Raw genomic sequence first — 17,834 nt, 5'->3', positions numbered from 1 at the left:
TTTGATAGCTTAGGAGTCAACAATTTTGCTTTGCACCAATTTGTGTACGTTGCATAAAAAGTCAACATAAGTAGTTTCAAATCCATATGCATCTTCAACCAGCATAGCCTTGAACTTGGCTTCAATATTCTGAGAAACGGGAGAAACTATAACAACAGGCATATAACAATTCACAGAGAATCTATCGTTTCTAATTTGTTGTACCACATTTGAGATACGTTTAGAAATACCAATATTGGATTCCATTGTAGGTAAATAGTCTTCAGGTGGGAAAGAAAGTTGAGTAAAGTTTTCAAAATTGATGGAAGTGACTCCAAAAATTTCTGAAATAACTTTAGAATCAACTTGGGGCCCAAAATAAAGATAGATTTCTTTCCCATTTTCTAGTACATAAATTCCATCAGAAAGTATTCTTTCTCCAGAACAAGCAATTGAATGATTGAGCCAATATCTAGAGATAATAGAAGCATCAGATGATTGGAAGGAGCTAGTATTAGAAGCATTTATTCCCATCATATTATTGGTATTATTTGCAGTATTGATAGATGTATCATTTTGAAAGGTAAGCTGGTAAGGAAGTCCAACAGATTCAAGCTTTTGCAACTCACTATTAGATTCGGATAAAATAAGAGAATGATGCAAAGGATAGAGTCTTGGGTAAAGAGTTGCTGTAGTAAAGCTTACTGAAGCATAAAGAAGCTCATATAAACCAACAAGCTGTTCTGATACAGTAAATTCCAAAACAGTATTTAGTGGCATTAACGAAGGATGCTTGAATAGTGATGAAACATAAATCAAAGTAAGTTTAAGAGAATCAGGAAGAATGAGCTGGCCAGTTGATGATGTATTTGCACAGTGTTCTCTATAAGAAAATAGCATATCGATAATTGAATTTAGAGTTTCTTGCTTCCAAGCTGTGAGAATTGAGCTAGAGTTTTTGTTAGTAGAAAATGGAAGACCAGGAACTACTGATGTAGCTGCAGCTATAGCTCCTGTTGAACTTACAGAAGTAGATCCAGAAGAACCAGAAAAACCTCTTTGACCTTTTGAAACAATATGATGAGCAGCCATTCTAGCATATATATTAATAATTGGTTCGATAGAAGCATATCTAAAAGCTGTGGTAATACTAGTAGTGACCGGAATAGATATGGTAAGCACTCTCAACAGTCTTTGTCGTTTATCTTTGCATGTATATAAGCAAGCAGCTTGTAGAAAGACATTTTTTCTTTGTTCCAAATTCTCCTCATGACGAAGTAGAAATGCTATTGCAGTATTACTATCCAATTTGGGAATTTGAAAGGCTGAAAGGTCAGGCGTCGGACCGCCAGCAGTCCAAGGTGCATAAATCTTAGAAACTGCAATTCCTCTAGAACAACGTAGTTTAAATGTACAATCATAGGCCACATTTTGTACAAAAAATATACTATATAAAGTTTGATAAATATCTCTGTAAATTTTCTCAAAAGGAAATTCTGTAAATAAACGTAATTTACCACCAGTATGTTGAGATAAATATGCAAATGTACTTGTAGGTACAGAGTTGGCGCCAAAAGCTGACCCCGCATTTGCATTCGGACTAGTAAGACCTTGACCTTGTTCTCCTGTTGAATAATCTCTTTGAATAATTTTTGTTACAATAAATGTGTCAAGAGAGACATTGCTTTCTCTGCAAGCTTGAACCATTGTATCTAGCTGTTGAATATTATGTACCAAATATCCAGAAACAAATCCTAATGATGGTTTCATCCCTTTAGAAGTTTTACGAGGTGGGGACTTGGGAGCCACATTGGTTTCCTTTGTGTTAATGGCAGCAAATCCAATATTTGGTACTGAATTGACAAAGGAAAAGATAGAACCGGTTGAATTTCTTGTTTTAAAAATTTGAGTAGCAAGAGAAACTGCTGAAAAGTATGCATTATGTGGAGTTGAGTGAGGGGCTATGAGAGATGGAATACGATCAATGAGCTCATGGAGGAATTCCAATCCTTGTGCAACTGGGACGCAAAGCTCAGATAAAGGACAAGGTAGGAATGGCTCCATTATGTCTGATACTACGCATATTTTGATTGGAGGTTTAGAGTTTTCATTTAAATTCTGGTATGGGAATAAAAGGATTTCTCTTGAATAAAGTATAAGAGTAACATTAGATTCTGGTGAACTTTGGGCCAGTTGAGTAAAAATATGTTTAAGACAATAAAGGATAAGATTTGTAACATTTCCTTGTAATGCCATAGAAGAGGCTTCAATTACAAAGCAGTAGCAAGGTAGTTCTGGGGTAGTTGTAACGCCAAGACTAGCTGGGGCAAAGTAGTCCACAACTCCATGATATATTTCAGGATAGTTATTTTGATCATCATTTGGAAATTGATAGCTTTGTGTTTTGATTTGTGATTGTAGTAATCTTAAGTAGTCCATGGGAATATCAAATGTATGCCCACAAAAGTTACAAAGACATTGACTACCATTTTGAGAAACGCATGTAAATGGATTTGCATATGCTCTACATCTAAGACACCTGATTGGCTCTATAGTAGAGGAGGAGTTTACAATAGGTACCGGATTCTCAAAATCATTCAAGAGAGGAAACGGTTGAATAATTGCTGCACATGGAAGTTTCATAGATTGCAAAATTGAGTGTTGACTTGGAATTTGGTTTAAAGTTAACTTATAAAACTTTCCTGTTGCATTACCTCTATCTATCAACATTGAGTGAGGTTCGGCCAAGGAATTTGGCGGAAGTAAATACTTGTCACTCTCATAGATACAACAATCCTTATCAATTATATTTCCAAACACTGGCCTTGGTATCTGGGATGGATCCACTCTAGATTGTACTGGTTTAGTTAAAGATGTTACAAGATTTGTTGAATTTTCAGCCAAATGTTGTTGTTGTTGTTGCTGCTGTTGTTGTTGTTGTTGTTGCTGCTGTTGTTGTTGTTGTTGTTGTTGATATTGCTGTTGTTGAGTCTGCAAATTTGTCTGATACTGACCCTGATGGAATTGTGTGGAAGAACCAGGATGTGGTGCCGCTATTGTACTTGTTTGCATGGGCGGGTTATTCATTTTTGCCTCATGCTTGGGCGGGAACTGGCTCCCATAGGCCGTATTGTATGAGGAGCCAGTAGTTGAAATGCTTGAATTATTGTTAGGAGGAGGGGGGTATGTAGTTTGTTGAACAGGTTGTGTTTGTGAATTTGTGGGATTGTTATATGTATTGTAGTTGTAGCTCTGGTTTATATTTGATGTAGAATTAGTGTTACTTTGAATCTGATGGTTATTGTTTAGTTGTTGGTTATTAGCATTTTGTAGGTAATTATTTGTCTGACCATTATACTTATTATTAATTACGGAGTAGTTTTGGACATACTGAGGTATGTTTGGTTGTTGAGTTGCACTTTGAATTGAAGATGAATTATTTGTTTGATTAGGAATGTCGTTTACTGGTAAGCTATTTCCATTTTGTGAGTAATTTGATGTACTAAAATTTGGATAAACTCTCATTATTTATTTAACTTTCTGGGTATTAAGTCTTAATAACCCATACAGTAGAGGATTATCTTTGCTCCTAATAGTATTTAATTATTCTCCCCAAATAAAATAAAGAAAGAAATGTAGAGAAAATATTCTCCTTAATTAATTTAACCATACAGTTTATTAACTAGGTTGTTGCTATTATTTTTAAATTTTTTTATTAATTAATTTTAATATTCTTTTTTGATTAATTTTCTATTTTCCCCTCTTTCTAATATGCATTTACTATTATTTCATTCATTATTATTCCCACATTAAAGTAATAAATAAATTTGCCCAATAGGCGGGAATTCTCATTTATTTAAACTATTTAGTGGGGAAAATTAATTTGAAAAAAAAAAGAAAAAAAATACTTTCGTTTATTCAGTCTTAAATATTTAAAAAAAAAAAAAAAAAAAAAAAATTATAATATATATAAGTTTCTATAATGAAATTTATGGATAATTGTTCTTTCATTTTGTGATTAATAAAATATGATAATAAATAGAAAGTACTATTGAACTTAAATATTAAAATTTTATATTATTTTCTTTCAATGTTCTACTATTATAAATAGATTTGTTTCTAGTAAAATATATTTATATAAAGGAAAATTATTTATTATTAAAGAAAGATCTACCTGAATTTTTTAAAATAATTTTTCTAATTAAAAAAAAAATTTTATTCACAATATTTATTGGTAGCAAATATGTGGGGAAATGTTTCTAGTGTCCTATACCGGTGTTTGTTGGCATTGCATACGTGTATTTTTTTTTTCAATGTGGAAGGGGAACTTAGCTGTAAAGGCAATGCAAAAAAAATAAAAATAGTATTATAGAGTAAATAGAGAATAGTTAAAAATTTTAAGTATTTTTTTTTTCTAATAAATAATTAATAAGGTAATTAACAAAACAAAATTAGTAATTAAATTAAAATGCTAGATGGGAAAATCAAGAAGCCTGCTCATCAAAAATTACATGAAACAGTTGGAAAACATAATAGTTACATGAAAAATGTTGTATATGGTGACGAAAATATAACTGAATTAAATAAAATGGAATATCCAAGAAACACACTTTTGAGAAATAATGGATTATCAGAAAAACTTGAAAAGCATTTAAACAATGAAAAAGAAAGAGAATTAGAATCATTATATGAAGAAAATCGACAATTATTAATGGAAATTTCAAAACTGCGTAAAACAAATCAATTGTTAGTCAAAGATGTAAATAAGAAAAATGAAATTATTGATAGTCTTGATTCAAGTCTTGTTGAAGTTGAAGAAAAATTGGAAAATGCAAAAAAGAAGAATTGGAATATGTATAATGAAATTCTGAATAGAGAAAGAAAGAATCAACAACAAAATAATGCCAGAGAACATAATACAGATTCAAATCATTCTGATGATGAAACTTATGAGCTTAAGGCCTCTAAAATTGGAACTTTTAATACAGTAAATATAATAAAATCTAGTAATAAAAAAGATTTAACTGGCAATAGACCAAAGTCTACAAGTATTTCTACTTCAACAGAAAATACCAAATGGTTACAAGACATGATTTTAGAATCTTTAAGTGAAAAACATGTGGAAAAGAAAGCATATGATAATTTAAAATATGAAGTTGAAAAGCTTCAGAAAGAAATTTATTCAATGCAAACTGACTTATTGAAAAGTAATATTCATGATGAAGTAATTCAAGAACCAATTGTTGATCATTCTAATGGGAAGTTATCAGTCTTCCATTCCACTAGCTCTTCAACCAATAATTCTTCAAGCATTATTGGGACATCTATCAGCGGCTTTAATACCATCAATAATACTTTCCAATCTACTTCTCTCGCTCAAGAACTAAAGGAGGTAAACAATACTACAACTAATAGCTCCTTTGACTCTTCACAGAAATCTGAAGAAATTCAACAAGAATCTGAAAAGGAAAATGAGCAAGAAAATGTTGAATCTATTCCTCCAAGAAGTGTTCACATATTAATGGGTAAGACTTTCTCTAGAGACAATAACATTGACAAAAAAATCAACAAATACAAAAATGGTCCTAGATATAATCTTCAGAATTCTGATAATGACAATTTTATTCATCCAACTTCTAATTATTACAGATCTGATATTCAAACATTCCAAACTCAAATTAATCAACAACCAAGTATAGCTACTAATGGAAATAACTATTATTACTACTCATACTCCAATTTGAATAATAAACATCAAAATTACAACAACCTTGATATAAAGAACTATTCTCATATCTATAATACTAATTACACTAATCCGTTTTTAAGTGTATCTACGAATGATAATTATAATAGTATGAATAGACCTTTACAAGGCTTTCAAAACAATAACTATTCAGTTTATAACTCAATTAGAAGACCCATAAACCTTGCTGAATATAGAGCTAATTATACAAACCAACAAAATATGGAAAACTTGGTAAATCATCATCCCCTAATGACTAACTCCATGTTAGATTCAGGTTTAAACCCTCAAAACTTAAAACAAGGATTTATTCAACATCAATACTCTAAAATTAACCTTCCAGAATCAAATTTAAACTCAATTCCAAGTTTAAATCCATTCTATACGCAAACTATTAACTTAAATAATTATTCAAATTTACCATTTCCACCATTTCAAGTCAAAATTACACAAAGATTTAGGAGAAATAGAAACAATTCTGTTCCTCCTCCAAGACCTAAAAATGAATTAAATTCTGAAAAAGTTGCTATTGAAGAAAATCATCCAGTATCTAATAAAATTGATATATCTGATTCTAATAATGACTCAGATAAAGATCTCCCACAGGGATATATTCGTTTCAAAACTTCTATTTCTTCTCCTTTGAGCCAGGATGATTTCTTTTCTCCAATCTCAGGAAATGTTAATAATATCTGTCCTTGCGATAGAGCCATTGATTCATGCGCAGCCATATCAAAAAAACTAATTCAAAATAACTATGAGAAGAAAAACAAGATGAGATCATCGTCAACATCTCTTCCGCTCCCAATTCCTTTAATCGCAAAAAATAACCAATTTCAGGGAACATCTGGTCTACTCAAGTTTAGTAAATACTAGACATCTACTCTCATTATATCCTAGCGTAATTCAAAATACGATTCCCCTTCCCATCTCCATCTTATAACTATCTATTTACTGCTAGTCAAATCTACAATCTAAAAGCAAGACGCAGTATAAAAACCTTAATTAATACACAAATTATTATTCGTTGTTCTTTAATATAAAATTCATACTCCTAAAAATTCTCCTGTAGAGCTCAACATGAACCCTTCTGTCCATTATACTACCTACAAATTATTAACCACCACATTCGCGAAAGCGCCAAATTGCATGCATTTTCATGTGGACAACAATTCAATACCGGTATTTATTTAGCTGGTTTTCTAGTGAAAGATTAATTTATTGTTTGACATTAGATGATAATTATTATTTATTGTATTGGAAGAGTTAGAATTTGAGTTATTATTACTGCTGTTATTGTTCACATGATGAGATGAAATCAGACCAGGAGAAATCGAAGAATTGGGCCCCATGTCAACGCAACTTGAAATGTTTTGCGAGTTCGAAACACTTGGATGACCGCCAGAAGCCGTAGTTGCAATGTCAGTAATTTGAAGAGTTTCAAGCTTCTTTTCAAGGACATCAATTCTATTGGTCATATCTCTAAGACTTTGTATGAAGAATGGCATTGTAGCATCCAGACAATTATGTTTCCAAGCCATTTCCATTACAGTATCTGGTCTTAAAAACTCATAGCATGTATATAAACAAGCTACAAAGTTCTCCTTCTTGTTATTACTAAGGAGGAATTCCAAAAGCTCTTCAATAAGAGCAACATTGCCACTCTTGTAAACCACTAAGATTGCTTCATCTATTAGCATCTCTTTCTGACAAATTGAAAGAGCTTGTTGATAATTTGAGTTCTTATCTAAGATCTTCACTGCAAGTTTTCTTAAATCATTCATTGGATGTTTTTCTAATCTGGCTGAAAGTTTTGCCTGGTCATAGTTGTCACAAGTTAAAATTAATTTCATTAGCTTTTCAACTTCCACCTTCTCTATGTATAAATTAATCAAAGCCTCATTCACAACTTGAATGTTCTCATCACTAATGGATTCTAAGAATTCTTGAATTATTGAAATATCGTAACTAGATCCACTCTGTGATCCACTCTCTTTCCCAACTGAAGGTCTTGGAGAAATCCCTGTAATTGGACCCACTGTATTAGGGCTTGTTGAGGAAAGTCCTTGACTAAAATACTGTTGAATAAATCTAGTAGTAATATTAGCAAGATCAAAATTGCTTCCAGTTCTTCCTGTCCCTGATTGACTATGAGCTCCACCTGTTGATTTAGTGGGAGAATAGTCTGATATATCACTAGAGTTTGACTTTGGTATCATTTCTGAACTTTTTTTAGGCTTTAAAGTTAACATTAATAAACTATTTAGCAATTCTGGATGTTCTTGTAGATAGAAAGTCATTGATTTATAGAGAATATCCACATTTGTAACGTTTTGTAGTATACTAAGGAATTGATCATTCTTCCATGCCTCTTTTGGATGACTTATTACTGTTAAAACTGCTTGATCAAACTCTTGATATTGGAGGTAAAGGTATACCACCTCATTCCAAAGCTGTCTCTGCTCACAGATCCTAGTAAGCTTTGGGATGTTAATTCTTCCTGAGTAAGAAGAACAATAATCCATAAGCTTTTCAGGAGTATACTTTGCATAAAGTATTCCAAGTTCTGTGAAAAGGCTACCATTAGCACGATCTGTGTTTTGAATAGCTCCTTCCAATAGAGTTAGAAGCTCAGCTGTAAGACCCTTCTTCTCATATTCAGATACCACATCCTCACAGTAATCTGGATACACTATTATGTTAAGTCCAGCTTGATGTGCTAACTCAGATTCACCAATCTGCATACAAATCTGCAAAAGTTCCTTCCAAGTTTTAGGAGAGTTTGCCTTCTTAGCAGTTTCCAAAGCGTTATTATACTCTCCAAGTTGAATATAGCAACTAGTAAGTCTTGAGTAATTTGGTATTGCCTGATAGAAAATGATTGAGTATCTATAATCTTGTTCATCCATAAGTCTATCTCCAATTTTTTGAAGTTGTACTGTGTTAATACCTTGTAAGAAGTTTTGGAGATCTTGCAAAAGCTCCAACTTAGACATACAGTAAGCTAATTCTGTATCAACAATTGGGTCTTTGGATGTTCTAGAATCTTTCAATCTTCGAACCATTTGTAAATACCCTAATAGTTCTCGATAAGCTTTAACTGAAAGACAATGTTCAATAATAAGTCTATAATCTCTGGTGTTTTCAGATTTAATAAAGCAATCAACAGCGTCCTTTGTTCGAGAAATCTTGAGATATTGTTGACCAAGAACATCCCAAACAGAGTTATCATTGCAATATGATGCAAAATCCTGAACCTTAGATAGATCCATATTGGCCAACTTTTCAATACTAATCATAGAATCCAAGTTTTTCATAAACTCAGCTCCCCTTCCATCAATATCGATACCCTCATTCTTTAACAATTCAAGCTTTGAAATCATTAATAAGGTCTCAACAGCCTCATTATTAAAAGAGAACTTCTTATAGATCTGAAAAGCATGTGAATAAAGTCCATGATCTATTGCAACTTTGGCCACCTCCTTAGCATCATAATTATCTAATCTGAGTACGTAATCATCCAATCTTCGAACATCTATCTTAATAGAAGTTAATAAAAGAAGATTTTGAAGGTTCTTATTCTGAGAAAATTCAGTGTTATTAACATGGAAGATAATCTTCTCCAAAACTTCTAATAATGAATTCGGTACCTCTGCATTAATAAATGCCCTAATTACGCAGCTAATTTCCTCAGATTTATTATAGAACTCGGGTAATATTGAAGAAGTAACCTGATCAATAATAGCTTGTCTACACTGCTCATTAACAACAGGTTCAATAGAATTCGAAGAATTTCCCAAAACTTTATTCCAAAGATCAAGATCTTGACGTTCAACAAGGTACCTAGCTAATAGACGATATAAATCATTTTTGTAGGTAACTTGTATAATTTCATCATCGCATTGTCCCCAAGCCTTTCTATAAGCAATATATGCAAGATAAGGATCTCTATCTTCACAGTAATCTCCAATAGTTTTTGCGTCATAATGAGGATTAGTCTTGAGGAAATTCTCGGAATCCTTATTCATATCAATATAAATCTTTGCCAAAGCATTATGTAAAGCTGGATCTTGGTACCCTTCTTGAACTCTTTCTTCAAGCCAAGATAATAATAACTTGAGACGATTTCTGTTTTCTGCTTGTTGAATTAGCTCTCCAAAAGAGAATGAAGAACCTAAAGTCTTGATCTCTTGTAAAAGAGATTTAACTAAATCCTCAGATCCATCAAGATCTATTAAGGTACCGATAACCAAAGGAGTTTGACTTGGATTAATCTTCAAAGTATAAACCTGTATGTACTTATAAAGTGACATATGGTACAAGTAACTAATCAATTCTTCTACACGGTGATGAAGATCACAAACCCAAATTAATGGTCTTAAATCACTCATCTTAATGCTCTTAAAGTACTCAATGACTTGTTCTGGTTCATAAGATTGTGGGAAATCCCTGCAAATCCTCTCAGCCTCTTGAATCTGGCCAAGATGGACTGAAGCTTCAATATACTTAAATACAATAAAGGTAGAAAATGATCCTGTTCCACCATTAACTGATCCTGTATTAGAAGATGGTAATCTTCCTGATCCTGCCAGAACCACTCCAGCCCCTCCTCTATTTTGAGTACCAGAATCTCCAATTAAGCTTTCACTAGACAAATTCAAAGATTCAGCAGAACTAGATGAAGATAAGCTATTCCCAGATAAATATTGAGTCAGATTGGACCCCACAACATAGTAAATGCCTTCCCAAATTCCCTGTTGCTCAAATAAAGTAATAATATTCTCTATTCCAATATTGTCCACATTCTTAATGCATACCTGAATGACACTCTGTAAAACGGTGTTATTATTACTTAATGCTATCGAATTTGATGAACTGTTTCCTATTAACCCTGCTTGTCCATTACCCGGTAATGCTCCATTAGAGGCTAGTCCACCTCCCATGGAAACTAATCCACCTGCCCCACTACTATTCTTGCAAACCAATAGTAGCTCCTTCAAACAATCAAATCTTGTCCTTGGACTTAATTTAGATAAGTAATTTGCCAACCAATCGGTATTTAAACTCCCACAAGCTACTCCTAATATTCTCCTTATGTCACGCATGTCAGAGAAATTCTCAAGAGCCCGCTCATAAAGGCCCGCCTTTTCGCAGAGGGCGGCAATTGCATGTTTATCATAATGAGTGAAAAGGTCCATTTGGAAAAGGGCTTCAGCAACTTGTGGAGCATGAAGGAGATTAACTTCAAGTAGTTTTGTTTGGAGGACAGAATCTTCCGGATTATTAGCTTTGAGATGGTCTAGAAGGATAGAAGTGATTTCCTTATATCTAGAATGGGATACAAAAATCTCAACAACTGAAGTTTTATCTATATTAAGATCAAGAGATTCAGCAGAGATAGAATTGGCCAGATCTGATTGGGATGAAGGCGCAGGAGGGAGTAGAACCGTTTTAACAAACTCAACAGTAGCATCAATATTGTTAGCAATTAAAAGACTGTTGAGTAATGACCTGATATCAGTAGTAATAGTAGGCCAGTTTGAAGCTTTCTGTTCACGAATAAATTCTGAAACATGTGAGAAATTACCAATTTCAATAAGTGTTTGTAAAATTTTCGTTGGATTTTGAGGAGTACATTTTTTAAAAATCTTAAGAGCAAGTTTCTTTTCGCCATTCTGAAGTAGTGTATCTCCAAGTTCTTCAGAGAAAGCTAACTTTTCTTCATTTATTAGGACTTGTAAGAAAACTAAAGGTTGTGTAATGGAGGTAAATTCTGAAATTAAACTTGTAGAATTTGGAGAAAGTAATAGTCTGCAAAACTCAGTACTTTCAAATTGGTTCAAAGTGTGAAACTTGAATACAGTTGTAAAGTACTGGAATAATAACTTATTCGAAGAATCAACCATTTTGAAGTGATTAAGAGTTGCAGGAGTTCTTAAGCTCCCATTCTTATTAAGGGAAACAACTCTACAAGCATTTTGATAGTCTTGTCTCTTAATTGATTCATTGAACATCCTAATTGAGAATTCATCTGTTCCCTGATAACCGTATCTCTGAGTCCATCTAAGAAGATTTGAATTTAGAGATAATTCAGGATTTGATTGGATATATGTAAGAACTGATGAGCTATTTAAAGTAATATGGAGAACCAGTCCTTTTTTATTTGCCATACAAATCCCGTGAAAACGGCTTGGAGAACCTAAAAACACAGAATCCTGACAAACCTTATTGCAATAAAGCAAAGTATTCGACGTTGGCTCCACGATATACAGAATTCCACCTCTTGTAATAATGAATATAACTCCAAAGTAACTTGAAACATAAGTATATATTGGAAAGTCAAAGCTATGGGCACCTCCAGCTGAGCCTTCATCTACAGTTGGAAGTTCAATAACAGCTTTGAATGGTGTTGGAGGAGATAATGATGACCCGAATTCACCAGATCCTGCTCTTTGGCCTGAAATATCCATTACATGAAGTCTAGCATTTGAATGTTCTTGTTTCTTCTCGACAAAGCAGACAATTGATGCTGGAGAATGTACAAAATCATCAACAATAAGCTCTCCAAAGTTACCAGAAAACCCTTCAATAAGCTGTTGTTGTCGTTTTTCTACTGAAAATAACTGAAGCTGACCTTTAACGGAAATTGACCCAGTTGACTCATTTGTTACTGGGCAAAGTCCCATAAGCATACACCATCTTTGGCCAGAGTCTGTCTGATATCCAACAATTTGAGTTGATTGTTCTGCTAATTTTCCAGCTCTCTCAAAAATTCGAACAGGAATTGAATTAGAATTTCCCGATTCTATTGTCCAGTGATATATACCCTTATCACCAACAATTGCTAGAATTCTTGGAGTCAACCATCTCCAAAATACTACAGATTCAGGAAATAAGAATGCTCCAAGCTTCTCTTTAGAGTCTAGATTAAAGATTTGGACCGTACAACCATTATCTTCATATCTTCCTCTGACTACTAGAATATTTTCAATGGGATGTATTAAAGCGCTTTCTGCTTTCATTGGCTTTCTATTTATTCCTTTAGATTGAGTATCAATCACGACAATCTGTGAACCACCATCAACACTTGTTTCCTTTACACCGACATATTTATCTCCTTCCAATGTCAGGCTACCAAATCGAAAACATGATGAATTGATTCCAAGTTCCTCCAAATTTGCCAATACATTGGTGGTAATAGGGATTCCTCCCTTGTTCTGCATCTTCCTCTACAATGAAAATCTATTATTTCTACCTTCTCTTTTTATTTCTTTAATTAATAATTAAATAAGAACTTGTATTGTTTAGCCAAGTATTAGTAATTATTCTTTTACATATACTCAGTTTAGATTAATAGTAAAAAATGTATATATATTGTAATATAAAGGGAAAATTAAGAAATAAGTTTCAGAGAATTTTTGTTTAAAATATCTTAAAGCTCGTACTGTTCAGGGTCTCGATTACATAAATATTGCATATATATTTATATATATACTAAATATACATATATATACATAAATATTTACAACAGGTTTAAGTAAACTTCACAGGCTTCAAACACTTTAAAACTTGCAAATTTTCCTGTTGTTCTTTTTTTTTTTTTGGAAACCTAAAAATTACCTTTCCCCCTTAATTTAATTATTTCTTTTCTCCTTACCCTATTACCGTTATTGCTCCTTTATATAAGATTTTTTTTTTTGAGGGGTAACACTTTGGCGCCACACATGGCGCTTCGTGGCGCCTAAAGTTGAAATTATTATTTTGTGAGAGCATGTAAAGGAGATATAATGTGGGGAAATAGGTTGTAATTAAAATTGGAATACAAGGAAAGGAAGAATTAAATAAATTGAGACTAAATAGGCGGAAGATAGATAATAATATATATTAAATTTGGTAAATTTAGGGGAAAATTTACGGCCTATTTGAGTTTTAAAGTGTGTTAGAAAACGACGGATTATAGCATATATTGAAAGAAAGGGTATTAATTTAAATAAAAGAGGGAAAGATAATTTTCAATATCATTTTAAGAGTAATTTTGAACAATGAAGAGAAGAACATCACCAACTAGAAAGAGAGGAAATGAGTGGCCAGGTTTGACTGATGATGAAATTGAAGAAATAAGAAAAACCTTCAATTTATTTGATACTGATGGTTCTGGAACTATTGATCCAAAAGAAATGAAGGCAGCTATGCAAAGTTTAGGATTTGAAAGTCAGAATCCAACAATGTATCAATTGATCGCAGACTTGGATAGAGAAGGTTCTTCAGCCATAGATTTTGAAGAATTTTTGGATGCAATAGCATCAAAGCTTGGTGATAAGGATAGTAGAGAAGGGATTCAGAAGATATTTGCAATGTTTGATGATGATAAAACGGGGAGTATTACATTGAAGAATTTGAAAAGAGTAGCACACGAGTTAGGAGAGACAATGACTGACGATGAACTAAGAGAGATGATTGAGAGAGCAGATAGTAATGGAGATGGTGAAATTAGCTTTGAAGATTTCTATAGTATCATGACTAAAAAGACTTTTGTATAAATTAAAACTTGAAAATAGTAATATTAGCATTGAAATTTTTCTTCAACTCTGAATTTATTTCATAATTTATTTTTTTGAATTACCAGATTCTTGGTCATTTAAATATTTGTTGAGCATCTTAGGAATTTCTTCTTGTATTGAAATACTTGTATCCCATAGAAATGAAAATAGGTGTATTATTATTGAGCATATAGAAATCCCAAAAAGGCTATATATAAGAACTTGATTAGGTATTAGTTTGTAATTAAGCTTTGTATTTGATGCTAAGAGGAATATATAATAAAGATCGGATTTAAAAAGCCAAGAATTTGATAAATTTGTAATATATATAATATTAGATATTGGAATTAAGACTATACCAATAATAAAAATCATAGAATTCATTGGAGTTTGTGATTTAACTAAAACATGTATTGGTAAACAATAGCATATTTTTTTAGCCAATAGATTCCAAGTATAGCATATACATGATCCAATATATATAGGTAAAATCATTGAGAATATTATAAAAATCATATTAATCAATTGATTACCACTATAATTTGGAGGATTCTTGACAACAATATGAATGATTAATGTTGCATATATAGATATAGTTAATAATAATGTAAAGAACATTTGTACTAATTTAATAATAATAAAAGTGATATTTTGTCCTTTAGTCCTGAATCTCTCCTCTAAATTTTCAAAATATGAGCTTAATGCAAATACCTCACTTTTATATTTATATATTTTTTGTTTAAGAACTCTTGTTTCCTGCCAAGACTTTAAATATTTGCTTGTGTAGAATTCTGATTCAAGTCCTTTAGAGCTTTGATCAAACTTTCTTTTCAGATTCTCTCCTTTATTAGATAGTGCTTTAGAGACTACATAGATTTCTTTCTTCTTTTTTTGATATAAATGAATATCAATTAGTTTTGGTCTTCTAATAATTGAAATTAAGTAGTTAATTGGAATCAAAACACTAGCAACTCCAATAAATAATACATTAAAAATATACCCAATAAATAATAATAATCCAGCTGTTGCTACGGAGAATGTTCCATTAAAAATTAAAGGATCACTTGCGCAATTAGCTTCACTGATATAACCAAGTAATGTTAATCTTATGCATGTCTCTTTTGAAATGCTACCTAGGTGAATTTCTTTGAAAATTGCATAATTACCACCAATAAAGATCCAACAAAATAACGTAGATAAGAATGAAGCTAGATATGGAGTGTAAGATCTATTTAGTCCAATTTTTGTATCAAACTGTGTTTCATAATAAAGTATTGAAAAAGGAATAACCAAAGAAGTGAATAGAATATTAAAATACATCACTACCATAAACAAAGCTCTCATATTAATAGTTCTGAATTCTTGAGACCCAATAATTGGATATTCATTAATAATATTCACTGGAACTAACATAAAGTTTACCCATATTAACTGTAATCCTAGAATTACAACTATTCTTGTTACTAAAGCTTGTGTAAAAAATCCTAAAAAAATTTGGTGAGTCAAAGTGGGAAATAGCTGAAAAACCTTTATCAAGTTTACTTACCTTTTGAATCTTCAGCATCCTCGAAAATATAAATTAACCTTAGATTAATAAATAAAGCGATGGAATTGTAGAATATTATAAAACAAATTAAAATGAAATCCATAAATAATAATTCATAGCCTGTTTCAAATATTCTATGTTAACTTATATATCTTTTCCTTTGTTATTTATTAGTAAATGTGAACTTATTTTTTTTTTTTTTTTTGCACTTCATTTAATTCATTCGTTTAAATTAATTACGTCATTTTAAATTTGGCGCCTAAATAAATTCATGAACACTGTACCGGTATTCATGCACATTTTTTTTTTTTATTAATACATTTATCCACATAAATCACACGTAATTAAAAATAATTGCATTAATCATTTTGCTTAAAGAAGGTAATTGAGAAACTTTTTGGAGTTATTTGTCCTCAATTCTATCTTTCTTTTATATATGTAAATTCTAAAAAATATATTATTGTAACTGAATGAATGAGTTGATTGACAAATTTTGAGTTAATGATAATATTGATTAAAATTCATAAATTTAATGACTGTAATAAGTAAAAAAGGAAGATTAAAGAAAAATATTTGTGAAAGCGAATATGAAAATGATGAAAAAGAAAAACAAGAAGTTAATAAAAGTAATCGAGAATCTGGAAAAATTGAAAATGGCACATTAATTTCAATAGAACTAGAGAATTGGATGAATATAAAAGGACCAACAAAGTATTGTTTTAATAATGGGGTTAACATCATTACAGGATTAAATGGGAGTGGTAAAAGTAGTGTGGCTTGTGGAATTGCAATTTCATTAGGATATGATACTCATATATTAGCCAGAGGTCATTACTTGTCATCATATATTCGTAATGGAAATACATCATGTAGATTATTAATAGCAATAAATAATGAAAAAGAGCATGAGAATCATTATATATCAGAAATTGAAAGAGTTATCACAATTGTAGAATCTAATAGAGCCAATAAGTCAAATTTGCAACCAGAAATTAGATCAAGTTGGAAATTAAATGGTAAGAAATGCTTAGAAAGGGATATAATAGCCTTAAGGAAAGGGTTAAACATTCAATTAGATAATATGGTTGCATTTCTAGCTCAACAAAGAGTTAGTCAGTTTGGTTCTCAAAGTCCTCAAGAAATATTTATCGATACTTTGAGAATCATTTCCAATGGAGAAAATTTAAAATACAAAAATTCTCAAAATGAAAATACAATGATTGATACTACTATATTATCTGAATATAAATTTAATGAAAATGATTTGTTGAATGTATATTACCAATTTTTAAATATATTCAAGGACTCAAAAGATTGTAAATTAAGACTCAGAGATCATGAAACAAGATTATCACAATTAAGTAATGAAATATCGAAATCCAAACAAAACGAAATTAAATATATACAATACTTGTTAAATAAAATGGGAATCTACTTGATCCATTTTTTTCAATCATTGAATGATATTTCAAATGATAAAGTTAGTTTATTAAATTTAGATGAAAAAAAAAAGAAAGTTATTAAAGTTCTTACTGAAACAAGAAATGAACTCAGAAAATTGGAAAACGAATCTTCAAAGATTTTTAAAGAACTTGAATTGGCTAATAAAAAGAAAGAAGACTTTTTAAGGAATTTACAACATGATAAACTTGATACACAATTTAACTCTTTAATCAATAATTTAGATCAAGTAATTAAAAAGTTACAAGAAAGTTATACAGATCCAAAGCTTTTACTAGAAAGATATCGAATAAAAATGAAAGGAATACAAGATCAGATAATTGATATAGAAAATAAAATAAAGTACAACATGGAACAATTTGAAAATGAATGGAAACCAACATTGGTTAGATGCAAATTATATGAAGAAGATCTCCCTCATAAATTTGATAAAGTTACTGCTGAGAAGAAGAGAAAGCTATTAGGAGAAAGTCTGAGTGAAGTTTCTACTAAAAAAATAACATTACGAAAAAAAGCAGACCTCGAGGGGAGGTTTGGTACCCACCCTCAAGGCGAGAGTTTG

General features: G+C 31.3%; 5 protein-coding genes across 5 annotated transcripts; 2 read left to right on the top strand and 3 right to left on the bottom strand.

The window, feature by feature from the left end:
• Window positions 1–9: 9 nt before the first annotated feature.
• On the bottom strand, window positions 10–3,504 carry Chro.80148 (SEC24). The annotated part of the gene is made up of 1 exon (XM_662724.1): window positions 10–3,504. One exon carries the CDS (start codon window positions 3,502–3,504, stop codon window positions 10–12), a length of 3,495 nt encoding a protein of 1,164 aa, XP_667816.1.
• A 943-nt stretch (window positions 3,505–4,447) lies between these two features.
• Window positions 4,448–6,601, top strand: Chro.80149 (hypothetical protein). Its single annotated transcript, XM_662723.1, has 1 exon — window positions 4,448–6,601. The coding sequence occupies one exon, from the start codon at window positions 4,448–4,450 to the stop codon at window positions 6,599–6,601; it is 2,154 nt and encodes a 717-aa protein (XP_667815.1).
• A 326-nt stretch (window positions 6,602–6,927) lies between these two features.
• On the bottom strand, window positions 6,928–12,948 carry Chro.80150 (clathrin, heavy polypeptide (Hc)). The annotated part of the gene is made up of 1 exon (XM_662722.1): window positions 6,928–12,948. One exon carries the CDS (start codon window positions 12,946–12,948, stop codon window positions 6,928–6,930), a length of 6,021 nt encoding a protein of 2,006 aa, XP_667814.1.
• Window positions 12,949–13,767: 819 nt separating this feature from the next.
• Window positions 13,768–14,265, top strand: Chro.80151 (centrin). The annotated part of the gene is made up of 1 exon (XM_662721.1): window positions 13,768–14,265. One exon carries the CDS (start codon window positions 13,768–13,770, stop codon window positions 14,263–14,265), a length of 498 nt encoding a protein of 165 aa, XP_667813.1.
• Window positions 14,266–14,331: 66 nt separating this feature from the next.
• Window positions 14,332–15,678, bottom strand: Chro.80152 (OSJNBa0038F22.20). Its single annotated transcript, XM_662720.1, has 1 exon — window positions 14,332–15,678. The coding sequence occupies one exon, from the start codon at window positions 15,676–15,678 to the stop codon at window positions 14,332–14,334; it is 1,347 nt and encodes a 448-aa protein (XP_667812.1).
• Between the last annotated feature and the right edge of the window lie 2,156 nt (window positions 15,679–17,834).

This window comes from Cryptosporidium hominis (genome assembly GCF_000006425.1).
Source record: "Cryptosporidium hominis TU502 chromosome 8 CHRO018059, whole genome shotgun sequence".
NCBI lineage: Eukaryota > Apicomplexa > Conoidasida > Eucoccidiorida > Cryptosporidiidae > Cryptosporidium > Cryptosporidium hominis.
The sequence above is the reverse complement of the archived record's forward strand: the minus strand, read 5'-3'. Positions and strand labels throughout refer to the sequence as shown.